The sequence below is a fragment of the Symphodus melops genome (genome assembly GCF_947650265.1).
Source record: "Symphodus melops genome assembly, chromosome: 8".
Lineage (NCBI taxonomy): Eukaryota > Metazoa > Chordata > Actinopteri > Labriformes > Labridae > Symphodus > Symphodus melops.
The window spans coordinates 27767362-27794336 of NC_136698.1; the positions used below are offsets into that span (position 1 = coordinate 27767362).

The 26975-nt window shown below is 44.5% G+C and overlaps 1 protein-coding gene across 2 annotated transcripts; it reads left to right on the forward strand.

Moving 5' to 3' along the window:
• The first annotated feature begins 1736 nt into the window (after positions 1–1736).
• On the forward strand, positions 1737–26975 carry nfic (nuclear factor I/C). Of its 2 annotated transcripts, XM_079350141.1 has the most exons (14): positions 1737–1861; positions 2382–2511; positions 17798–17968; positions 18085–18261; positions 19165–19348; positions 20852–20929; positions 21137–21211; positions 22442–22574; positions 23330–23451; positions 23752–23865; positions 23965–24116; positions 25199–25373; positions 25735–25823; positions 26840–26975. In XM_079350141.1, exons 2-14 carry the CDS (start codon positions 2416–2418, stop codon positions 26858–26860), a joined length of 1587 nt encoding a protein of 528 aa, XP_079206267.1. In that variant the 5' UTR covers positions 1737–1861; positions 2382–2415; the 3' UTR covers positions 26861–26975. The 2 variants fall into 2 exon arrangements, with proteins under 2 accessions (XP_079206267.1, XP_079206268.1); XM_079350142.1 differs by lacking the exons at positions 1737–1861; positions 2382–2511 and adding an exon at positions 9967–10173.

Below are 26975 nucleotides of genomic sequence, written 5' to 3' on the forward strand. Positions count from 1 at the left end.
GACATTTAGCGGCGGAGTCTTGACCTTCTCGACAGTGGGCTGTGGTTGGTCTGATCCAGAGACCTCAAGGCCTCAGCTGTAAGGCTCTAGCTCTGTGGGCTGACATAGACACTGACCTGACCACACGGTCACCACACCCTGAAAAACCACCGCTCCTTTCCATGAGGGTTCTCTGTTCAGGGCAGAAACTGGTTGATTGTATAAAGAACTGCAAATGTACGATATGATGATTTCTTGTTTGGTTGTTAAATCACCCGTAACTGTGTGTGTGTGTGTTTTTCTTTGGATGTGCCACCTCGATTGAAGGTGTGTTTCTGCAGAGCAGAATGTGGAAGAGCTGCATGTGTTCATGGGAAGGGGGACGCTGAAGGGTCTGACCGAAGACTTCTTCTTCCCCCCCTCGTAAATAAATCCTTTATTATTTTATTCATGCAGGAAACAGATGCTTCTCCTGAGGATTCACAAGAATAATAATAATAATAACTTCTCAGTGTTTACATGTTGAGGCTTTTTCTTTTTAGTTTTACAGTCTTGACTCAGTCGTCATAACTGAGCTATTATGTTTTTAAAGTGTAATCGATGAAATGTGTGAATGTGTGAGTGCAGCATGTATGTTCAGATGCTCTTAAAGTCGTCGTACTGTTCTGGGAGAGAGAGGACACGTGCTTTTACAATGATGCTGGAAGGATACTTTATATTTCTGATGATGTGTTAAACATTGGATCACTATTATAACTTAGTAACCTGATCTTCACTTTGTTTCACTGAAGCCTGGCTGCATCAGGAGGAACACGTTATACAGACACTGACCGAGGTGGTGGAGCGGCAGCTGTTTGGACTGAGACCATCAGTGTGTGAATGGATGAGTTAATACTGAAGCAGCCTCTACCATCAGTGTGTGAATGTGTATGAATGGATGAGTTAATACTGATGGACTCTTTACTCTGCAGCAGCCTCTACCATCAGTGTGTGAATGTGTGTGAATGGATGAGTTCATACTGATGGACTCTTTACTCTGCAGCAGCCTCTACCATCAGTGTGTGAATGTGTATGAATGGATGAGTTCATACTGATGGACTCTTTACTCTGCTGCAGCCTCTACCATCAGTGTGTGATACCAGCCCTGTGCTTGATAAACAGATAATGACTGTGATTGTTTGATTGAGCCTCCTTGAAATAAATAATTCCTCGACTGTCCTCCTGATGCTTCCTCTTCACGCTCCACTCTCTGGGTCGCCTGCAGAACCTCTCTCACTCACAGAGTTGGAGGATGAAGGAAAGGGCGAGTGACAAAAAAAAATCCAAAAGGTCAGTGGAATTATTTTAAAAGCGGCACTGAGTCAGAGACAGGTCACGATAAACCGTGTTTGACCACATGCCAGGGAACTCATTTAAAACAACAGGTTGTACACGCGTGTTCGAAGCATTTCATGCACATGTGTTTGTGTGTGTTTTCTGCTTGTACCTAATCCGCCTCCCCGGAGTGACAGCCCAATCAGAGGAATAAAGACGAGGGGGCGGCTGGCGGCTTGGTTTGGTTGCTGGCCGGATCTTTTTCCTTTTCTAAATAATCCCGGGGGCTGGAACTTCATTGGACTCTGTGGACGTTTTTGTCCCCGTGCAGCGACACTCTTCCACACGGACAGGTGCTGAGAAGACCTCCGGCTGGTCAGGATTTACCCTGCGTGGACTGAGCTGGTGAGACAGAGACCAGGGGAGTCGACTTTACAAAAACAGCTGATCGAGTTTGGACTAAATCCATCCAGGTGACTCTGAGTTCAGGATCTGGAGGAGTTTTTTTTTAAACAGAGGATTAACTTGGATCTGTTGGAGAGAGGAGGACTCGTGCTGAGAGCGGCAGGTAAGAGACTCAGAGCAGACCTGCAGACACACTCAGCTGGTTCTGTGTCGGTTCAGAGAGACTCCAGCAGTGCTGCGAGGAGCTGACACCATGATTCTTTAGCTCTCAGGTGTCAGCGTGTGTGCGTGTGTGTGTGTGTGTGTGTGTGTGTGTGTGTGTGTGTTGTCATATATGATGAGACTGTCTACAGATTCCAGATGCGTCTTTAAATGGTCTCTATATAAAACAGATTCAGACCTTTTCTATCCAACAGGAAGTCAAACACTTCAGTTACATTAAGACTTCATTTGTTAACTTTATGTTTATTTTAGAATCAAAATTAAGGTAAAAAAAAAAAAGAACAACTTTATGTTTGTGTAAGTCCAAACAGTAAAAAAGAAAAGAGGCCGGGACGTATGGAAAAAAAATAAAACCATCAAAAATAAACTAAACATTGATTTAAAAAAAAAAAAAAAAAACTTTCAGTGTCTGTTTTTTTGTTTTTATAAATCCTGTTTTTTTTTCCTTCCCTTCTCTGAAGCCATGGTTGTTTGACACAGCTCCCGTCTGTTGTCATGGCAACGTCAGCGACGCAAGGAGGATGCAGCGAGGCCGACAGCTCAGTGAAGTGGCAACTGTGCTACGACGTCAGTGCCAAGACGTGGTGGATGGTGAGTCTGAGCTTCACACACGAGCTGACTGATGTTTCATTCAAAAGGTTTTGACGACCTGGCAGAGGCTGCAGCGATTTGATCTCTTTAAGAAGTCGTTTATTTAGGAATAAAACTGAATTAAAATAAAGTGAGGATAAACAAACTGCACAGCTGTCAGACTGTCACTCTACTCACTGTATATTAAACAGCACGTCTGTAGGTGGCAGCACACACACCTGCACGTGAACTCATGTGTGTGTTAGTGTCTCTGTCTCCTGAAGCTTTCAGGAAGTCAGTCGACTGGCTGCAGTTTTCCCTCCAGAGTTTCAGATTTATATTTTATTTAAAATTCATTCAAGCAGGAAAATCTCATTTACAAGCATTTATAACGGTCAACAGTGACAGAGACAGACGGACATGTCCTGAGTCACAAAGAGAGGACATGTCCTGAGTCACAAAGAGAGGACATGTCCTGTGTCACAAAGAGAGGACATGTCCTGAGTCACAAAGAGAGGACATGTCCTGAGTCACAAAGAGAGGACATGTCCTGAGTCACAAAGAGAGGACATGTCCTGTGTCACAAAGAGAGGACATGTCCTGAGTCACAAAGAGAGGACATGTCCTGAGTCACAAAGAGAGGACATGTCCTGTGTCACAAAGAGAGGACATGTCCTGAGTCACAAGAGGACATGTCCTGTGTCACAAAGAGAGGACATGTCCTGAGTCACAAGAGGACATGTCCTGTGTCACAAAGAGGACATGTCCTGAGTCACAAAGAGAGGACATGTCCTGAGTCACAAAGAGAGGACATGTCCTGTGTCACAAAGAGAGGACATGTCCTGAGTCACAAAGAGAGGACATGTCCTGAGTCACAAAGAGAGGACATGTCCTGAGTCACAAAGAGAGGACATGTCCTGTGTCACAAAGAGAGGACATGTCCTGAGTCACAAAGAGAGGACATGTCCTGAGTCACAAAGAGAGGACATGTCCTGTGTCACAAAGAGAGGACATGTCCTGAGTCACAAGAGGACATGTCCTGTGTCACAAAGAGAGGACATGTCCTGAGTCACAAGAGGACATGTCCTGTGTCACAAAGAGGACATGTCCTGAGTCACAAAGAGAGGACATGTCCTGAGTCACAAAGAGAGGACATGTCCTGTGTCACAAAGAGAGGACATGTCCTGAGTCACAAAGAGAGGACATGTCCTGAGTCACAAAGAGAGGACATGTCCTGAGTCACAAAGAGAGGACATGTCCTGTGTCACAAAGAGAGGACATGTCCTGAGTCACAAAGAGAGGACATGTCCTGTGTCACAAAGAGGACATGTCCTGAGTTACAAAGAGGACATGTCCTGAGTCACACAGAGAGGACATGTCCTGAGTCACAAGAGGACATGTCCTGTGTCACAAAGAGAGGACATGTCCTGAGTCACAAGAGGACATGTCCTGTGTCACAAAGAGGACATGTCCTGAGTTACAAAGAGAGGACATGTCCTGAGTCACAAAGAGGACCATGAGGTTTGTTCATGAGTAAGATCGAACAGGAGTGTCAGGACATGTCCTGAGTCACAAAGAGGACACGTCCTGAGTCACAAAGAGGACACGTCCTGTGTCACAGAGAGGACATGTCCTGACACTCCTGTTCGATCTTCCTCATGAACCCAAACATGAACTTCTCATGACCAACACCTGCTCCCAACTTCCAAGAAGAAATCCACCAATGTCCTCCTACATCTTTACACTAATTCATCCCAGAGACCAAATATGAGAATACACCAGCCGCCAAGGTTTAGAGAGATGGAGCAACCCTGGTGGAGGCTGCAGCAAGGACACATCGCTAACTTACTTATGTAGAAAAATAAAAATATGCATGTAGTGAATTGGCTCCTTTACGTCCTACAGAAACCAAACAGATGTTATAACAAGCTCCACGGCGGCTCAGTTTTACACAAACAGCTGATCATCATTCCTCATGATTTATACTCTGTGTCATGGAAGCACAGGGAGAGTCATTATATGGTTTTAAATAATATAACAAAGAAAAGATCAGTAGTGCAATGCATTCACACACTGATGGTAGAGGCTGCTGCAGAGTAAAGAGTCCATCAGTATTAACTCATCCATTCAGACACTGATGGTAGAGGCTGCTGCAGAGTGAAGAGTCCCTCAGTATTAACTCATCCATTCAGACACTGATGGTAGAGGCTGCTGCAGAGTCCATCAGTATGAACTCATCCATTCATACACATTCACACACTGATGGTAGAGGCTGCAGCAGAGTAAAGAGTCCATCAGTATTAACTCATCAGGTGAAGTTTATCAGTGTGACATTAATAAATGCAATAAATGAATTTCTTTGAAGTAAAAGTCCAACTCTCCTGCAGCAGCCATGTTTCACCTCTGACCTCTGACCTCTGTTTGTGCTGCCTTCATTTCACTCACTTCAACTAAACAGTTCAGTTTTCGTCACAAGTACAGAACAGTTCTGACAAAATTACACCTTAGATAGTTTCATCATTACATTTGAACGTGATTATTTCAGTGTTTACTCTCAAGAGAAGAATTGGGTTTTTTTTGTTTTTAAACCAAAAGCCCAGCGCCTCCAATCACAGCCCGTCGAGGCTTAAACAACTCGTTGGGTGGCGAGTGATGTGTAGGAGGCAGCAGGCAGTAATGATCTTTATAATGATGGGGGAACAGGAGAGGGTCATCCGGAGGAGGGGGAGAGGGGAAGGAGCCTCAGTCACACTGCTGCCTGTGTTACATGAAAAACTCGGTTCCCTGTCTTTGTTTGTCCCGCACGTGCTCGACGCTGACCGGCGCGTTCATTGTCTTATTCGCGCTGGTTTTTATCAGCTATATGATATATTGCCAGACTTAAGTCCATTGCTCCAACTGCTCAGCTGGAGATGATTATACAGGCTTTTATTTCTGCATTAGTGGATTACTGTAACTCACGTTTTACCTTCAATAACAAAACGTCTCTGTACCGTCCACACCTGAAGCTGCTGCAGCTCCTCCTAAAGGTCACACAGGTCTCACCCCAGCTCGGTTTTCCTCACACGGGCTTCCCATCAATTTTAGAATACAATTGAAGATTCTTGTTCTTCCTTTTAAAAGTCGCGCATGGACACAGACCACCTCACTGGACTTGAGGGCCTCACAGCTCGTCTGAGCACGTGAGCAGGGACCAGACTGAAGACGCAGGCAGACGTTCAGGTTCTGCCTCTGGGTTTAAGATTTGTTGACTCTTTCAAAAAGCAGCTTCAGACCTGTTTGTTTTAGACTTGCTTTCGATTCGTCTGTCTTTTATATTGTTATATTATTTAGTGAAGCACTTTGTGTCTGCGCTTGAAACGTGCTATAGGCCGATATAGAAAAGTGTTCTTATTATAATAATAACCCACTGTGCAGACACTATGGCCGGTTGTCTCTCAACCTGATGTTTTGGTGGTTCGATCTGCTGATGTCCGCTGTGTCTTTGAGGAAGGAAGGACATGATCTGGCCTCGTCACATTCTGGGCTGTTTATTTTCATTTCACTGACTGCACACGTTATAACTCCTGAATCTAGAAGTGATCATTAAAAAAAATAAAAATAAAAAAACCAAAACAAAATTCAGTTTATAATAAAGATTAATTGTGTAAAGTGAAATGTTTGTCATGAGCACTCTATCTGTCAGTAAGTGACCAAGACGGTGAAAAAGACATCGGACTCTAGGAACAGATGTTGTTGGCACATAAATCTAATCAAACACTGGGACTGTGAGGCTGAGCTCTAAAGACTCTTACAGCAGATTATTCCTCATCTGGATGCTGTGCAGCTCAGGACTCCTCCTGATCACAGCTCCACGAGCCTGCTGGCATCCACCATGTGCAGGGAAAGGCTGCCCTCTAGCGGCCAACACAAACAGAGAACATTAGAGAGAGAGAGAGAGAGAGAGAGCGAGAGGGAGAGAGACGGAGAGAGAGACAGAGAGAGGGAGAGAGCGAGAGGGAGAGAGACGGAGAGAGAGAGAGAGAGACAGAGAGAGACAGAGAGAGAGAGAGAGAGAGAGCGAGAGGGAGAGAGACGGAGAGAGAGACAGAGAGAGGGAGAGAGCGAGAGGGAGAGAGACGGAGAGAGAGAGACAGAGAGAGACAGAGAGAGAGAGAGAGAGAGAGACAGAGAGAGACAGAGAGAGAGAGACAGAGAGAGACAGAGAGAGAGACAGAGAGAGACAGAGAGAGACAGAGACAGAGAGAGAGAGACAGAGAGAGACAGAGAGAGAGACAGAGAGAGACAGAGAGAGACAGAGAGAGAGAGAGAGACAGAGACAGAGAGAGAGAGAGAGAGAGAGTAAAACAAAACAAAAAGCCTGAAAACATCCGACATCAATGTGCAGCCATCGACCTTGTGAGAGTCAGGAGGACACAGAGAGTCTGAGTTTAAATTCTCCAGCTTCAGACTGAAAAACATCAGCTGTGTGTTAATGTACAGAGAGCCATGAACACTTCCTGCTTGAACACGTCACACACATGCTGAGAGCTGCACACACTGTGTGTGTTTGAGCCTCACACTGTATCTCTGTAACCTTATTCCCGTGCAGCTTTGGGACCTTCTGATCACTCGCTTCATTTATCTCCTTTTTGACTCACATGCAGAAACCAAAATCTTTTAAAGCCTTAAGTGGGGGGGGGGGGGGGGGGGGGTTCAAGGCGATGGACCAACAATTGGTAAAGCTGGATTTAAAGGCCTGCGTTGATTGCACAGACTGGACGTGTTTGAGACAGAAGCGACTGACCTCGATGAGAACGTGTCAGGAGCCGTCAGGGCTTTCCTGAGAGTCAGGGTGCAAAAGGGTTTTTTTTTCTGCAGTAAAAACTCCTGGTGCAACACTTGCATGGTGTTAGGTTTGAGTTGTGTCTGTAGGAATCATCGATGATGAAATGAAACCAGCGACAGGACCCACATGGCTGATCCAACAGTGTGGTTTATGTTCTGTCTCGTTCAGAGAGACTTCCAGGCTGCAATGAAGACGTGAGCTTGATGTGTAAATGTCACACATATACATTACTTCAACATCAGCACATCATATTTCCCTTTCAGCTCACAACACACACACACACACACACACACACACACACACTTGGCTATTTTCCAAAAATAAACCCGCTGCTCTGAGGTGTCTCACACACAAGTTACTTCACAGACCGACATGAAGAATGAGCCGATGATGAATGAATTCTGGTAAATTGGCGCTAACACATCAAACCAGACTGTAAATATTAAAGGACGAAGCCTGAGTGACGTCAGCCGTGTGTCCCTGCAGGGGGCGCTGGAGTCCCCCGTGTGTCCCTGCAGGGGGCGCTGGAGTCCCATGGATGGCGGTCTCCGTGCTGGAAATGCTGTCTCAGGCTAACTTTGAGTCAAGCTAACGACAGGCTGAGAGCTGAGGCGGGTTTTAAACCTCCTGACAAACCGTTACACGGCGCCCACCTGTCAATCAGCTCAGCTACACGCCTTACTGTGGAGAACACGTGTTGTTCATAAAATCTAAACAGAGATGTTTAAAAAATCTCACCCCTCATAAAAATGGGAACTTTTCAGGGTTTAGTGTCCAGGACACGTTGGACATGTTGCTGCAGGAGTTGGGAGTCGAACCCTCAACTTTCCTGTTGCAGGATGACAAGGCTACAAACTGAGCCACAGCCGCCCCGGTAACGTTCACCCTGACCCGGATACTGATGAAGTTAACACACGCATGTCTCCATGGGGCCTAAAGGGTCTTTCCTGGTCTCAAGCAGGACGGGGATCCTTGACATGAACCATGTGGTCGAATATTTCAGTGACGTGTGAAGAATGCTGGAAGTTCAGTTCTTAGTTAAAGGCACAATGAGGAAGAAGAGATAGCAGCACACTGACGTCGCTCCAACGCCACAAAAAAAGTTTGAATTGATCACAATCACGGCGTTCCAAGCGGAGCTCTTCTTCACGTGTTTTATTTCTCACCATAGAGGAGAAAATGGTTTGTCCAGCGAGCAGGAAGTAACTTTCAGAGAGGCAGAGCTCAATGAAGACCTGGAGTTCCCATCACTACTCAGCACTGCAACCCCTTCTTAACTTCTGTTTTTAGAACAAGCTTCAGGCAGTGATTCTCTCTCTCTCTCTCTCTGTGTGTGTGTGTGTGTGTGTGTGTGTGTGAACATGGAGGCCTCCAGGGGGAGTCACTATGCAGATTGAAGGAGGCTGAGTCAGCAACTGCTTCTCTTTTGTTCTAGGACACACTCTGCGTACTGATCCTCATTCCTGCTTTATCCATGGATCGATCATACATGTACATGAGCATGAGGTCATACAGACACACGCGTGTGGAAACAAACCCTGGAGGAGGAAGGTGTGTGTACGAGATCCTGATATGATTCATGTTCATTCAGCTGAGTCTGAATGTGTGACAGTTTGAAGCCGTTATAAACAGGTGGACTCTCAGTACACTTTGATGAAAACCGCAGGTCGTGTAGAAAACACAACAAAAAGCAAGGAAGTGCCATGAGTACCTTTTTAATTTTTTTCTCTCACAAAGACAAAAATCCTCTCAGAGTAGCAAAAAAACATCACTGAAAATGTGAAAGTCATGTGCCGTACAATATATATATAATAGATATAAAATATGTGAATTCTTTGTATAAAACATTTCTTAAAGAATGAAGTCAGTATGACCTCTTTATTCAGACACGTGGATGAAATATATTTATTTGTTATGATTTTTTAACCCTAACCCTGCAGCTGCCTGCGTCCTCGGGAAAGACACCTGACCCTGATTGTTGCTCCCGCTGCTTCTTCAGAGGGTGTGAATGATGTCACCCTCTGGATGTGTCGGGGAGAGATGCAGCGTCAAAGAGCTCGAAGAAGACTAGAAAATAAATACACAAGCTCAAATTCATTTCCCCTTTGGAGGCCTACGATGACAAGCTTCGAGAAAAAGATCCAACAAATCCCTCGTCATGAACTTCTCCTGCTTCTTCATAATAACACATTAGTTTTGTATTATTAGTATTAGTTAGCTACTTAATGCTCTGATTGTCTGTGAGACTACTTGTGGCTTTATTGAGTGATCAACTTTTATCATTGGCAACAACAACAACATAGTGACAGGAGGAAGGATCCAGAGCTCCTGAGTTTTTTGGTTATTTTCAGTTGACTTGTCTTCATGTTAGTGTAAACTGTCCAGATAGACGTGCAGGCATCATGTTAGAGACTGTTCATCAAATCTAAAGAAATCACAAACAAGTATCCTTCAGTAAGGACAAAGTGAGAGAGTGAGGGAGGAAATGGGAGAAATATTAAGTGAAGAATAAAACGGATGGGCAGGAACATTCAAACAGAAGAAGCAGACAATAAGAGAAATATAGGTGCTATTCTATTCTGCCGCAGCCTACCGGGCCGGTGCGCGTGCGTGCGTGTGTGCGTGCGCGTTGTGTGTGTGTGTGTGTGTGTTTGTGTTGGTGGTTGGGGGTGTTACTGCCGTTGAGCCCGAAGCTTGACGCGGGACGTTTCTGGTCTCGAGCACCGCGGATTTACTCCACCTGGCACGCGCACGATGATGGAAATAAATATGGAATGATAACGCCAGACAACGCAAGATGGGCAGGCGCTGAGATCAGCTTTAACTTCCCCCGGTGGCGGCACGGCTTCGATATGGTAGGGGGAGAAAAAAAAAATCAGTTTCGGTACAGTAATGTAGTGAAGTGTCCGCTCCGAGTGGAGTGCTGTTCCGTGTTTTCCAAAAAAGACGCAATGCGAGGAGTCACGCAGCTGAAAGTGGAGCAGAAAGAAGCATCCATGCCTCTTAATGCCTGCAAGCTTCTATATGCTCTGTTTCTCTTTTTCTATGTTAAAACATCCGGGCATTAGGCTGCACTGTGTTCCTAAATGTAACGTTTTGCCTAGAAAGAGAATCTGTAACAAAACATCATAGACAAATGTGACGAAAGAAAACTCACGCGCACGCCAGCACGTGCACTAACATGGTACAACACTACTTATAAACTATTCTGATTTGTCGAGAGCCACCCTTTAATTCGGCGTGGATGAGACCCGTGAACCAGCCTGCAGCTTTATTAGTTATGCACTTCACAGTTTGGTTTACCTGTTCTCCCATCTGACGTGTTCACACAGTTCAGGGCGGAAGTCAGCAGTTGGAAACGTTCATAAAACTTGTCTTTTACTGTAATTAAAGCACTTTTTGTGGTAAAGATTTGGGCCGAATAATCCAGAATGTGATGAAGCGTGCAGTGACGTGACGCGTCCTCTCAGACGGTCAGTGTGTCTGAGGTTATGATGTGCTGAGCCTTAAAGCAGTCCAGTTTTTGAATGGAGTTCTGAATGTTGTCGCCTCCATGACGGTGGACGGGCGTGTGGGCTTTGGACCGGGCTCTATCCCGGTGCAGAGTGCGGATCCAGACCCCTGCTGGTGCACTATGTGGAGCCGACAAACACGCAGCGCGGTGCGGGACCAGCGCGCGCTGTCGTCGGGGAAAGTTGTTCAGTTTGTGTGTTTTGAAGATGAACGTGCAACGGCAGGTCCCCCCCCCCCCCCAATCACGCGGGACGGCGGAAGGCCAAGTTGAAGTTCACTCTTAGCCTCCCATTGCGTTGTTTGTGTGAGTGCGCGCGTTATCGTGCGTGTGCCTTGTGTGTAATTTAGTCTGCGTGCGCGTGCGTGTGTCTGTATGTGTGTGTGTGTTAGTCAGCAGAAAATGGCCGCAGTTAGAGCCAGCCGACTGACTTAGTGTGAGGAGCCGACAGAGGGCCTCCTGTCCCGGCTGACAGCTGGGGAGAGAGTCGCTGGGAGGAGAGGAAGAAGAGCAGCAGCAGCTCTTCTTCAGGATGTTATTGATCCCACTGGATTGTTGTTGATCAGAAGTTTGGGAGTGAAGCACGTGACAGCTCAGAGGACACAGAGAGCCTCGAGGTTAAATCCTAAAGGTGACAGATCAAACTTGAGGATAGTCTGTGGATGCATCTCTCTGAACACAGCTGTCCTGTCACGTGACAAATGAATGAAACATGCAAAAGTCAATTTCAACAGCATGGACTCTTTATCATGACGTCACACGTGTTTTATCCGCTGCATTGGGTCAAATTAATAACACAACTCATTTCCAGCCTACATTGACTCGATGCTCTGATCTATAATCAGTTTATTAGCTGAAGTCACGTGATACACCTTTCCAGCTCACACACTTTAGAAAGCTCCGCCCATGAAGCAGTTACCTGTTCAGGTGTTATGATCCCGTGTACTCTCTACTGTTTATTGTATCAGTACCGGAAGTGTGTTTGTAATGTTGCCATGCTCGGCTCATCATGTGACAGTGTGTTGTGTTTACATTCTGTAGCATCAATCATCCTCTCAGCTGAACACCTCCACTCTTTTCTGCACTCTGGGTTTTTATTTAAGATATTTGTTGTTTAGTTTTTTTTTCTCCTATTTTGTTTACAAATAACATGTAAGAAGAGACAGACATGGAGTCACCTTCAGAAACTCCAGAGCCTGTTTAATCAATCATAACACACCCACACATGATCGATCATCTTATAGTCTGATTATGAGAACATCAAGTTTTTAATATAGCCTCCACGTGCCAATCCAAGAGCAGTTTGGATAAATGTTTGGATGCATCATTAGTCTATGTTCACTTACAGAGGAAATGAAGGAATGTGTTAAGGTGGAAATAATGATGGCCTGCCGAAGACCCGGATGTTATGCTCTGTGGAGGCTTTCTGTGTTTGGATGTTCATTTGGACACTAAAGTGGAAATAAAGACTGTGTGTGTGTGTGTGTGTGTGTGTGTGTGTGTGTGTGTGTTCCTGTGTGGAGCTGCTGTGGCTTTAAGCCTGCCGTTTGGGATGGGCTCAAGTCATAACGTCACATCACTTCTCTTATTCTTCGCCCCCTCATCCCCGTCCCTCTCCTCATGACACCGCTCCCCGCGCGCCGTTTCACCTCCTCCTCCTCCTCCTCCTCCTCCTCCTCCTCCTCCTCCGGACATATTTTCCTTCAATGATTATGCCCAACTTTCTCCGCGTTGTTCTTTATTCCGGCTCCGGAAGTTTCCTGCCGTGTCATCATTTCTGGAGTAAAGACGGCAGAGTCATCTAAAGCGACCCGAGCTCTCCTATCGGGATTCTTTAAACACACACACACACACACACACACACACACACACACACACACACACACACACAGCCCAGGAAGTGCTGTGTTTTCTCTACCCGGAGGTGCAGCTGCTTCACTGACTCAGAGGAAGAAGAAGAAGGCTGGCAGAGCTCATGAGGACGCGATGGAAAATTAAAAGGACATTTTTATTTTCAGGAATATTTCTGATCCTCTGTCAACACCATGATGTTTCCTCCTCTCTCTCTGAGTCAGGTAAACTTTCGATTCTGCGCAGTGAGAGTGAGGCAGGTAGACGTGAACGTGACCACACAGCTGGTTTATTCCTCTTAATGTCTTTAAGGAGACAGTCTCAGCTGTCAGTGTGTGGCTCACACAGTCTGCATGGACTACAGCTCCTGTCTGTGCATGTGTGTGACAAACATCCATAACATAACAGTGTAAAGCCGGATTTCCCTCAGGGATTAATACATTCAAATTCACATTTCAGAATGAGCACGAGCTGTAGTCGGTGTGAAGCTTCAGCAGGTCGAACATGTGGTTTTTAGTTGAAACGTGCTGACAGTGATTGGTGGATTGTTCTGCTTGCAGTAGGATGTGATTTGCATAAATGTGCAACTATCTCATAGTTTGCATGTTTTCCTCTACAAAGGTTTATAGAATCGTGTTTGTCTTCACAGTCCAGAAACAGGACAACACGGTCTGTTGTGTCTCTGCTGGTCTTTTCCAGGACACTTAAAAAAGAGATGTTTTATCTCAATGAGTTTTTCATTTCCTGGTTGAATCAATGTTTAAACAATAATAATAATAATTGGTTTGTACATTGAAAAGCTTTTATTTATATATTATATTTTTTGTACTTTATTTTAATTTTTTTCCAAGAGTTGCTTTATTCATGTAGTTTCATTCCAACAAATATAGGATGTTGAATTAATGGAATAAAAAAAACTAATACCAAAAAGTAGAAACAGGAAGCAGCAACCTCTTTGGAAATAAACAAACAGAGACATAAAATAAAATAAAATGGTCTCAAAAACATTTAAAGAGGAAAATTGTAAGAAATTAAAATAAAGAAATATAACATGAACATTTTATAAATCTTTGCTCAATAACAGAAGGAGAGTGGAGGTGATCAGTCAGCATTGATAAAGAATAGAGAGAGCTTTTATTTCATAGTGTTGTGCAGGTTGAAGACTTCAGACGCAGTAAAATTATTATTATTATTATTGATATGTTCCTCTGGATGGAAATACATAGTAATGCTTACATCGTGTCAGCCTGTAATGATGTTTGTATATTTGCTAATATACAGTGATCTTGATTTAGGGTTTTAGTGCTGCTAGTATTTCTCTCTCTTATGATGAGTGTTTCCTGAGCTGCACAGATTAATCCTGCCTCTATAAACCAGAAAAACACCACACAGTGGCTGAAAGCAAGAGTTCAAACAGCAGTCATTCAAAGTGATGTCACGTGTGCAACACCTGCAGAAGTGGAATCTAAAGTGCACGGACAGTTTGAGTCCCATCTCAGTTTGATCATAGGAGGCATTTTCTTTACCAGATTCCCTGCAGGAAAAAGGAAAATACATCCCTTCCTGTCAAACATGGCAGCTCTAAAGGAGATGTACTTCATGCTATCAGGTTCTGATAACATGCCATTAACCTGCTCCGACGCTTTAACACATCTGAATATGAAGGCTTTTCATTGGTTGTTATAAATACGTTGACGGGATCTTCAGTGGATTGTCTGTAGCATGTATAACACAATAACACGCTATCAGCTTTGTGACTGCGTGTGTGGTCATCAGGAAAATAAATTATCATCCTATTTATAGTCACACACACACACACACACACACACACACACACACACACACAGGACCTGTGGACATGCTTTAGTGGAGAAAAGTCCGAGTGGGGCTGCTACACAGGGAGCACTGCCTTGTTCAAGGGCACATTGGTAATACCTGTTATCTCTCCGGCTAACGGACCAATCTCCACATTTTGGTCAGCACAGGGACTTGAGCCGGCAACCCTCCGATTCCCGACCCAGCTACCTGAAATCCTGTTGTTTTCAGACATTTTGCTCCAAGCTCCGTCTCATTATCATGACATGAGAGGATGCTCAGGTAAAGGTCCATGTTGATGGTTGACCTTGATCCAAGGACCCTCTAAAGGAAGAGCATGCTGGCTCTTAGTGAATCCTTCTAGCGGGAGCTTCTTGCTGTGTGGATCTTGTTGGCTCATGTCTGACATCATCATATCAAACTGTTGGGCCAACAGGTCTCTGCTGCCTCAGCCCAGTAGAGATCAGGGTTTGTCATAAAGCATTTCCTCCCAGGGAGAGAAATTGATCAGTAAAATATTTGACCAATAAGACAGTGAAAACCCTGCATCATTAGAGAGAAGTAGACAAAGCAGCGTTCAGAGCGTCCGTCTGTGTGTTCATTGTTCGAGTGCTAAAGATTCTGGACCAGCGTTTTGATTCAGCTCTTGACCGAGCATGATGGGTAATTTTGAATCTCTGGACCAGATGTAACATTTACAAAAACAGCAGATGACTTCATGTTCCTTTAGCGTTGCATCCTGTTTAAAACCAAATTATTTATTGATTGACAGATCAATGATTGATTGATTATAACAAAGGCTGTACAATTAATCGCTAGTGAATCATTAGCACAATATATGAGCATTCACTATAGACTGGTGTAGTTTTCAGTGCTAAAACCAGGAAGTGAGTTAGCATGTTAGCTCCATGGGTTCTGACCTCTAAAAGTCTAAATGTGGATTTTGAATGTGTTTGTGTTTAAACTGAAATAAGGTCTGTGGTTAACACAAGCTGAAGAGATGTTGATGTTTTGTTAGACGAGATAAACTACGTTAGCTAAGACCCCCACTTGTGAATTTTAAAGTTTCTACGTGAACTTTAAACGGCGGCTGCTAACGAGTAGCTAACTGAGACTACAGTGGTTGTCATGGAGACATTAAACGTCATCACGCCGGGAACTCTCTCACTAATCCTCCTTACAGCCTGTAGTCATGTTTTTCAGAGCTCTTGCAAATATTAGATTAATAAACAACTTATTAAGCTAACGTTTAGCTAGCTTGTGAAATCCGCTGATTAGATCGATGAAGCATAACGGTCGTGACGTCATTATAAATCAACCGCGGTGTAGTTCGCTAGCGCATAACGTTAGCTTTTTACTTCTCTCGGCTGCATTAACTCTTCAGACTTCATATAAATGATGTTAATCTGTAAAGATTATCAGCTGAACTAAACAGCATCAGAAACGTGTGTTTGACACAGATTATTTTCTGCAATGATCCAAAATCCAACGCAAAAATCCAACAGGCGAATTTTCATAGGAACCACCGGCGCCATTTTTTCGGGTTGGCCGACAAAAATACTTCATTACTATACCAGTCTATTAACATATCACAGTGACATCACAGTGACGTCACAGCTGCAGAGGTATATCGGGAAAATGAAATGTATGTCTGACATTTACAAGTCAAGCTGATGTCTTCTGTTTCGCCTGAGAGAGATTTATCCAAACCAACAGGAACATGTCGGCTTTACCTTCCAGCTGCATATGAGGGAGCTTGTTAACATATAGACACTTTTATCAGTTCACAACACTGATTGTGTTCGACTGCAGAGTCGTCCGACCTCGGCTGAAACGAACCGTAAAGATAACCCACAGTCTGTTTGTGGATGGTTTAATGTGTTTGGTTGAGCTTGTTTCAAATGTAAATACATGATCATTTTACCACACGGTGGTCACGATGGTGAACGTTTTCTGATAATGATAACTTTATTAGTACAGAACTTTTTTTTAAATAACAAGGGTTTATAAAGGGCTTTGACTCCAGCAGAAGAAAACACAACAAATCACAAGAGAAAAATCACGACGACAACACAACACACAGAAGAGACAACCAAACAACGACAGCAAAACGAACCCAGATAAAAACCCGACCAGCACAAAGACAAAGTGTCATCATGACTCAGCCAACACAGGAACCCTCAGCTGGAGGAGAAGAACGAGCGATTCAAAGAGAAACAGGAAGAAGTATTGAAGATGAAAACAAGAGAAATAAATCATTTAATAATAAAAGATAAAATAAGAGGGGCTAGGCTAGGCTGTTAGCTAAAATGAGGTCAACAATAAAAACTGCATAAAAAGGTAAATATAAAAGCATGTTGTCCCGTCGCCGTCCTCGTTCGTGCACGGCGTGCTCCGACCTTCACGTCAGCGGAGAGGAAGTGTGGGAAACAGGAACGAGACGAATACAGAGGAGAAATCCGTCCTGCATCTTATCAGCTCTGAAGCGTCTCCAGATAACACTGTAGTAAACCCAGCTTTGCATCGTGCTAGCGTCACATGAGAACAGGAAGTGTTAAACGAACCCTCTCTTCTTTTTGAGCGACGGCTGCAGTTTGAAAAACTTCAAATGTTTCCGTTTTCAAAAGTCAAAACAAAACGTAAAGCTACAGAACGATTAGATGTTGAATCTTGAACACATTGCAGAATTGATTGATCCTGGTCTGGGTCGACACTTGTGGGCGGCTGTGGGTCAGGTTGGTGGTTTGATTCCCACCCTCTGCAGCTACATGTCTACTGTGTCCTTGGGCAAGACACTTAACCACAAGGAAGCTTCTTCGTGGGCGGCGTATGAATGTGTGTATAAAAGGAGTTAATACTGATGGACTCTTTACTCTGCAGCAGCCTCTACCATCAGTGTGTGAGTGTGTATGAATGGATGAGTTAATACTGATGGACTCTTTACTCTGCAGCCTCTACCATCAGTGTGTGAATGTGTATGAATGGATGAGTTAATACTGATGGACTCTGCAGCAGCCTCTACCATCAGTGTGTGAATGTGTATGAATGGATGAGTTAATACTGATGGACTCTGCAGCAGCCTCTACCATCAGTGTGTGAATGTGTATGAATGGATGAGTTAATACTGATGGACTCTGCAGCAGCCTCTACCATCAGTGTGTGAATGTGTATGAATGGATGAGTTAATACTGATGGACTCTTTACTCTGCAGCAGCCTCTACCATCAGTGTGTGAATGTGTATGAATGGATGAGTTAATACTGTGAGTATGTATTCATGTTTCTGTCTGTTTGTTTTTTTCAGGATGAGTTTCATCCGTTCATTGAAGCGCTGCTACCCCAGGTCCGTGCCTTCGCCTACACATGGTTCAACCTCCAAGCCAGGAAAAGGAAGTACTTTAAGAAACATGAGAAAAGGATGACTAAAGAAGAAGAGAGAGCTGTCAAAGATGAACTGCTGGGAGAGAAGGCAGAGGTGAGATGAATTCATGACGTCACTTTGATTTAAGAATGAAGGCATGATGTTTACATGTTTATTTTACTGTATTTCATAAAACTCAACAGAAGTCAATGATGTGATTCTTTTTGTAGGTGAAACAGAAGTGGGCGAGTCGTCTCTTGGCCAAGCTCAGAAAGGACATAAGACCAGAATTCAGGGAAGACTTTGTCTTGTCAATCACTGGGAAGAAAGCTGCGTGCTGTGTCCTTTCGAACCCCGACCAGAAAGGCAAGATGAGACGCATAGACTGTCTGCGACAAGCTGACAAGGTGAACTATACTCTGCTGAACGCATCATGTTCACTTCCTGTTCGTCTACAGTTGCATCAGCATCCAGGAGGACAAGTAAAATATGGTGATTTAGCCTTAAGTCCAAAACTGCAGGAACAAGCAGATGTTATACACACGAGGAGGAGTGAAGCCTTTCTAACCTCAGATCTCAGTGCTGTGTTGTATTTCCTTTTTTAAAAGGTTGATATTGGGCCTTTAATGCCTTTATTTAGAGACAGGAGAAGAGCCACAGGTCGGACTCAAACCCGGGCCTCCTGATTGGAGAACTCAAGCCTCTGCAGATGGGGTGTGCAGCTAACCACTGTGCTAACATACAGAGCTGGCTAAACACTGAAGCTACAGTGTCCACCACATGCAGAGCTGGCTAAACACTGAAGCTACAGTGTCCACCACATGCAGAGCTGGCTAAACACTGAAGCTACAGTGTCCACTACATACAGAGCTGGCTAAACACTGAAGCTACAGTGTCCACCACATGCAGAGCTGGCTAAACACTGAAGCTACATTGTCCACCACATACAGAGCTGGCTAAACACTGAAGCTACAGTGTCCACCACATACATATCTGGCTAAACACTGAAGCTACAGTGTCCACTACATACAGAGCTGGCTAAACACTGAAGCTACAGTGTCCACTACATGCAGAGCTGGCTAAACACTGAAGCTACAGTGTCCACCACATACAGAGCTGGCTAAACACTGAAGCTACAGTGTCCACTACATGCAGAGCTGGCTAAACACTGAAGCTACAGTGTCCCATCCACTCTACCAATGTTAAACTGTAGGTGTCAGAGTTACAGTGCATATTGCTCCTTTAAATCATCGTTAGATATCTATCAGGTAGACTGGGTTGAGGTCATTAATGGTTGTGTCTTTTCCAAGGTGTGGAGGTTGGACCTGGTCATGGTGATCCTGTTCAAAGGAATCCCGTTAGAAAGCACAGATGGAGAGCGGCTGATGAAGGGAGGCCAGTGCTCCAATCCAATCCTCTGCGTTCAGCCTCGACACATCTCGGTCTCTGTCAAGGAGCTGGACCTCTACCTTGCTTACTATGTACAAGAGAGAGGTATGTGCCAGCACACACTGCAGTCCAGCTCTCTGCAGCCTCTACCATCAGTGTGTGAATGTGTATGAATGGATGAGTTAATACTGATGGACTCTTTACTCTGCAGCAGCCTCTACCATCAGTGTGTGAATGTGTATGAATGGATGAGTTCATACTAAAGTATAATAAATGATCATATATGACACAAGACCGTCCTAAAAAAAGTCGTATTGATGGTTCTGCATATAAAACATCGTGGGTGAGGATTCCCTGAACACCTGTGCTCGCAGCTCGCAGCTCTGTTTGTTTATACAGAGGTCAGAACCTGCATAATTAGTGCTTACTCATAACACGCTGCACGGTGGTTAGACGACTTGTTTCACACGCTGACATCGTGCTCGTGGAGACGGACACGTCTGGTCCAAAGAAACGTTTGATGAGCATCATGAGCAGATATCTGATGGTTGTTCCACTCAGATCCCAGTGAGGCCTCCTCCTGCTCATAACGTGGCTCAGCTGGTTGTTTGACTCTGCTCTGCCCCCTGCTGGCACCAAATATGTCTAACATCTGCAGGAAGGAACCTCGGGGATGTTCCTGTTTTGTTATGATCACTTACCCGCTAAAAAACATCACCCAATCAGCTCTCACCTGAACTCAGGATGCACCTGTGATTGCACCTTTAACCAATCAGATCACAGCCCCCACCTCTCAATCTGTTTATTTATTGAGTGATGTATCCCGCCATTACTGTTCTGTAAATCTGAGCTGAGCTTTAGCTCCCTCTGTGTTCAATTGATTAATTGATTAATTGATTTCAAACATGTTACAAAATGAAAACGAGTTAAATAAACTTCGACTGTTTTGGAAACATTGTTTATGGAGGATGAAGCTGGTTTAGTTTTTACAGCAGGCTACAGACACACACACACACACACACACACACACAGTCACTGTGTTTGTTACACACACACACACAGAGCTGCGTGCAGGTGGAAGAGACCACAGATGTTTTGAAGGAAACATTTTAGAAGAATTTATTTAGAAGTTAGATGTTTGATATTTTGTATGACAAAATTTCTCTCTCGCCCTGTCTCTCTCTGTCTCTCTCTCTCTCTGTCTCTCTCTCTGTCTCCCTCTCTCTCTCTCTCCCTCTCTCTCTCTCTCCCTCTCTCTCTGTCTCTCCCTCTCTCTCTCTCTCTCTCCCTCTCTCTCTCTCCCTCTCTCTCTGTCTCTCCCTCTCTCTCTCCCTCTCTCTCTCTCCCTCTCTCTCTCTCTCTCTCTCTCTCCCTCTCTCTCTCTCTCTCCCTCTCTCTCTCTCCCTCTCTCTCTCTCTCTCTCTCACCCTCTCTCTCTCTCTCTATCTGTCTCTCCCTCTCTCTCTCTCTCTCCCTCTCTCTCTCTATCTGTCTCTCTCTCTCTCTTCCTCTCTCTCTCTCCCTCTCTCTCTCTCTATCTGTCTCTCTCCCTTTCTCTCTCCCCCCCCCTCTCTCTCTCTCTCTCTGTCTCTCTCTCTCCCCTCATAGAGGCCGAGCAGAGCATCAGTAGTCCCAGTCGAACAGGAGTGGGCTCAGATCAGGAGGACAGTCGAACGGCCACCATGGGTAATGTAAAGGAGCTTCTATTAAACATAGCTCTATGTTGTTCTGCAGGTTTATTCTTTTCTTTAACACAACGCATGGATAACAGATCGTGTTATCAAAAATCACACACACACACACACACACACACACACACACACACACACACACACACACACACACACACACACAGAGCTGACCTGTGTCTCCTCTGCTGTCGTCTTCCTGCAGACGGTCCAGAGTTCCAGGAGAGTTTTGTGACATCAGGAGTTTTCAGTGTCACTGAGCTGGTCCAGGTCTCAAGAAGTAAGTCCACCTCGTGACGCTGTCGCTACATGAGCTCCATGCAGCCGGGATCATTCACAGCTACATGCACTCCAAACATTTGGTGTGTGTGGTCGAAGGACTTGAGCGTGTTTAGTGCTTTTACACACTGATGGTGGACGCTGCCATGTCAAGTGACAGCAGCCTCTACTGTCAGAAAAACTCTTTACACGCTGAAGTTCATCCCATTTATATTCATTCATACACGGCGACAAAGCAGAGGGAGCAACTCAGGGTTCAGTGTAGAGCTGAAACGATTCCTCCAATAACTCGAATAATTCGATTACAAAGATTCATCGAGGAACTTTCGCTGCCTCGAGGTTTCGTTAAGTTTTTTATTTATTTATTTTTTGCGTCATCAAAACTTTGCTATGAGTATAAAACACGTTTAATGTAGCTGCAGCTACCTGCTCCTCTCTCAGTCTGACACACACACTTCAGCGCTAACACACACACACACACACACACACACACACACATCGGTCAAACGGTCGGCTTTTCTCCGTTCACTCTCTCCGTGTTTGCAGCTAACGTAACGATAGCAGCGTCCTCTCACAGTCTGTGAGCGCGCTGAATGCACGTGCTGCAGGAGCAAGCGTGCGCGCGGGGGGGGGGGGGGGGGGGGGGCAAGCAAATATATATTTAAAGTTGTTTAAAGTAAAAAGAAGCAGGTTGGGACGACCCGAGATGAGTTAAACCATAATTAAGCAAAAGTGTGATTTATTCGATTAATCGATCGAGATATTCGATAGAATACTCGATGACTAAAATATTCGATAGCTGCAGCTCTAGTTAAGACACTGGAGCTGTGGAGTCGAACCCTCAACCTTCCAACTGAGTAGCAGCGACCCCTGATATAAAATTCAGGTTTGCTTTTTAATTTCTATGTGGCATCTGCTCTGAACTCAAAGCAAACCGTTCCTGCTGTTCTACAACCTGATTGGCTGTTAATGGATTGATTGACAGTATACAGAATATTTTTTATTAATTTATTTTTATAATGAATATTTTAAAATACAATAAAACAAATAAGAAGTGGAAACAATTAAAAAAAATAAAATAAATATATATATATATTTTTTTGAACAAATCAATTATCCAAATAAAACCAATTAACTAAACGATGGTAGCATCACAAAGAGCCGATCAGATCAGATATCTGAGGAGCTTCATGACGGGCAGGAAAATAACACGCGTGTTCTGTGTGTGCAGCTCCAGTCGTCACAGGAGTGGGACCCAGTTTCTCCATGGGGGAGCTCCAAGGTCATCTGGCATACGACCTTAACCAGTCTGTCAACCAGCCATTAAGCCTCCGACGATCACTGGCCAGCACCTCGTCCAGCGGGTATACACACACACGCACACACACACACGCACGCACGCACACACACGCACGCACACACACACACACACGCACACACACGCACACACACACACGCACGCACACACACACACGCACGCACGCACGCACGCACGCACACACACACACACACACTTACACACACACACACACGCGCGCACACACACGCACGCACGCACGCACGCACACACACACTTACACACACCTACACACACACACACTTACACACACACACACCTACACACACACACACACACTTACACACGCACACACCTACACACACACCTACACACACACCTACACACACACTTACACACACACACACACACACAGCCCTGTTTCCACCCAGCGGTTTCCCGTACACGTCACTGAATCACAGCAGAGTCAAGTGCAGATAAATCCACCACAGAAGAAGAACGGGACACAGTAAACAAAGCATTTTTTTAGTCCTCTATCACCGCTGTCACACAGGAAGTGAAGATTCATTCAACCAATCAACAGACTGCAGTGTGTTTAGCTCCACCCTTTAGGGTCGGATCGGACAGTATGGATCAGCTGGTGCCAGTAAACATGAACCGGACCGCTTGGTGGAAACGGGGACAATCCCTGCTGGTGACGTCCTCTAGCACAAAGGCTCTGATGTCATCGAGCTAGGATTCAGCTCTTGAATATTGCTGTGTGTGTGTGTGTGTGTGTGCGTGTGTGCGTGTGCGCGTGTGTGTGTGTGTGTGTGTGTGCAGGAGTAAGCGTCACAAGTCTGGCTCGATGGAGGAGGAGGCTGACAGTCCGGGAGGGGAGTATTACCACTCACCTTCCTCTCCGGCCAGCAGCTCCAGGAACTGGACTGATGACATGGAAGGAGGTAACCAACACACACACACACACACAAACACACACACACACACACACACACATTGGCCAGCTTGATGCACGCCTGATTTATAACAAACTGCTGTGTGGATGAAGATTAAAGGTGTCTAACTTCCATGTAGGATAGGATGTCCTGTGCTTTAATCTATTTTTTAAAGCTTGTTTTTGCTTCAGTTTGCAAAAATAATCTGAGTGTCTGTGTGTGTCTGTGTGTGTCTGTGTGTGTGTGTGTGTGTCTGTGTGTGTGTGTGTGTGTGTGTGTGTGTGTGTGTGTGTGTGTGTGTGTGTCTAGGTTTGTCTCCTCCAGTGAAAAAGACTGAGATGGACAGTCCATCGCCCCAAGAAGACTCACCAAGAATGGGCTCTTTCACTCAGCACCACCGGCCGGTCATAGCTGTTCACAGCGGTCCGTCCCTCTCTGACTCTCTCAGATTATTTAATCCCAGAGTTTAAAGGCGTTCATCGGCTCCTCTCTCTCTCTCTCTCTCTCTCTCTCTCTGACCAGGTCTGTCTCGGAGTCCGCACCCCTCCTCATCTCTTCATTTCCCATCCTCCTCCTACTTCCCCCACGGAGCGATCCGCTACCCCCCTCACCTGGCCCAGGATCCCCTCAAAGACCTGGTCTCATTGGCCTGCGACCCAGCCAATCAAACCTCCGTGAGTAGTAGTTCAGTGAGTAGAGCAGGAGTACGTCACAGGACTCCCTCTAGTCTACATTTATATGTTTGAACAACAGAAACCCTGAAGTCCCCAAAAACCCTCCTCCAGTAGAAATATAAAACACAAGACACAGACCGTGTCTTTCTGGCTCATGTGGATGAAAGACAACAACTCCCAGAATGCACAGCACCCGCTTCCTGTTCCTCCATAGACTGGCGAAGTCCCGCCTTTCTATTCCCAGAACACGGGACCTCAATATGAATTTATGAAATCATCTAAATCATTTTTTCCGGGTCCTGTCTGAACTGTTTGATGAATTTCACAAATACGTTTTTTGTAGTTTTTAAAGATACAGAAAATAAATCCGACACAGCAGCTCCAGCTTCCACACTCTTTACCACGTCACGTGTAAATGTCACACGTGTACGTTTCTTCAACGTCAACTCATCATATTTCCTCTTCAGCTCACAACACACACACACACACACACACACACACACACACACGGCTCCTGTCCAAATATAAGATCTCTTCCACGTATGTGTTACAGCTACACAAGAAGAATTACACTGAGATAGTAGACTTTAAAGGATTTCTACAAAATTACCAACATCGATAAATTCATGAAAATGTATACTAATCAATAAATCGATCGTAACTTGTTCAGCGCCAATTCATAACACTTTAGAGCATGTTATTGGAGTCTTCCTCTCGCTCCTGTTGTCCACACTTCCTGTCTGCTGAGGTGGAGGTCGGAGCACGCCGTGCACCGTATGAATCAGGACTCAGCAGGTGGTCTGATTGGCCAAAATTGCCAATAAATATTTTTGAGAGGCGTAAAAGAGTTTGCGTGCGATTTGTGTGCGAAGTAATTAAAATTGTGACCTGGCACTTCTACGCTTTAGAGAAGAATCAAACTAAAGGTTTCTTACAGTACAGAGGGGATAGAAAGGGTTAAAAAAAGAAGTCACATTAATGTGTGTGTGTGTGTGTGATCAGAAACGTTTAAATAAAGTCTTGACACGCCGTTCAAACGTTCCTGCTGTTTGTTGACACTGTTTTTTATTTGTTGTTCACAGCTGAACGGCAGCAACCAAGTCAAAGTGTCGAGTCACTACATCTCCTCTCAGATGTTGGCGCCGCCTGGACCAGCATCCTCCCTGGCTCCGCCTCCATCCTCCCTCCCTCGGCCCGCAGAGCCAAAGGCCTCGACCACGTCCTCTGACGGGGGGGCCAACTCCCCCACCTCACCAAGTACGTGATTTAAAGCTTCCCAGATTCCTTCAGTATTATCAGATTAATCACAACTGTATTGTCAATACAAGCCACTAAGAACTTATCTCGAAGTGCATTGATTAGTGGCGACCTCGGAGATACACAGTCAGACAGATTGCAGATGTGTACATGCAGACTCAGGTCAGAGGCTCTGTTGCTTCCATCAGAGGAACCTTTGTGAAAAATTACAATAAATCTTTGGATGAAAAGTTGGAACAAAGAAGATGACTCGCTCTTTTTTTTTTTAAATTGAGCTGTTTTGATATTTGGAGTTTTTGTGAAAGGTGACGTAGAAGTATCATAGTCATGTGACTGATGTCGTTAAAACCAACATCCTCAGCATACTCGGCCCCTGGTACCCCCCCCGCCAACCGTACCTCCTTCGTTGGAGTCACTTCTCGAGACCCGGGTGGACTCTACCAAACCCAGGTCAGTATGGTTCACATGACGCTGCCTTGTGTTAGACAGGACTCTGCTGAGGAACTGTCTGTTTCTAGTTCTGTCAAAGTGCATGGAGAGATGATTTCAAGTGGTTTGTGATGACAACGAGGTTGTTAGAGATATGAAATGTGATCAATATTCTGTTTTGACTCCATTTATGAAAGGAGTACACTGGAGTCATGTTGTTTGTCTGTCAGTTAACAAAGACCAGGATCAGGACTGATGCTTCTCTATGAACTCCAAAAGCAAAGGAGACGATCTGTGACGAGATCAACAACTGTTTATTTATTTATTTTTTATTTGGTGGAATAATGTGACAAACTGGTGAGATATACACGACAAATAAAGTACAAAAACAAGGAGAAGGGATTTAGACAATAAAAAACATATATAATAATAATAAAAAAGAATTAAAAAGAATCTAGAAATGAAATAAAATGTAATTTGTGAGGGAGAATGATGAGTGTGTGTTTAATGTGTTCAGGTGTGTATTCAACGATGCACAAACTGGCAGTGACTGTCACTGCTGCTGCCAGGGCGAGGAAAGGCCGATCACGATTTTAAAAAAAATAATGTAATAATAATAATAATCATTAAAAAAATATATGTAATAATAATAATAGTAATAATAATAATAATAATCATTAAAAATATATGTAATAATAATAATATTATTATTAATAATAATAGTAATAATAATAATAATAATAATAATAAAAAAATATATAACAAATCCACAGCAAATATTCATGGGAAATGTTGTATGAAATGTTGGAAAGAACCCATGAAGTGCAACGTAAGCATGTAAAGATAAAATCAGCCCAGAGAAAACTGTCTCCATGACAACCAGTAAGTACACAAATCTGACTCGACATGTCAGTGATTTGTCTTGAACATGTTAATGATCTGTGAGGTTAAACACACATGTTAAACCTGCCTCCTCCTGTGTGTGTGTGTGTGTGTGTGTGTGTGTGTGTGTGTGTGTGTGTGTGTGTCTGTTCCAGTCTTGGTATCTGGGCAACTGAGCGACCTCTGGAGGAAAAGTGATCATCATGACACTTCTGTCCTGGAGGAAAGGAAACAATACTGTCAAGACATGGCCAGAGGAAAAATATATTCAGCTTTATAGAAGCGTACCAC

What these genes read in the sequence shown, in the direction of transcription:
- nfic (XM_079350141.1), top strand. Translation starts at nt 2,416, where the DNA reads ATGGCAACGTCAGCGACGCAAGGAGGATGCAGCGAGGCCGACAGCTCA. An exon ending in TGCTGGGAGAGAAGGCAGAG is followed by an intron (nt 17,969 to 18,084) that starts GTGAGATGAATT and finishes TTCTTTTTGTAG; the next exon opens with GTGAAACAGAAGTGGGCGAG. An exon ending in GACTGATGACATGGAAGGAG is followed by an intron (nt 23,452 to 23,751) that starts GTAACCAACACA and finishes GTGTGTGTCTAG; the next exon opens with GTTTGTCTCCTCCAGTGAAA.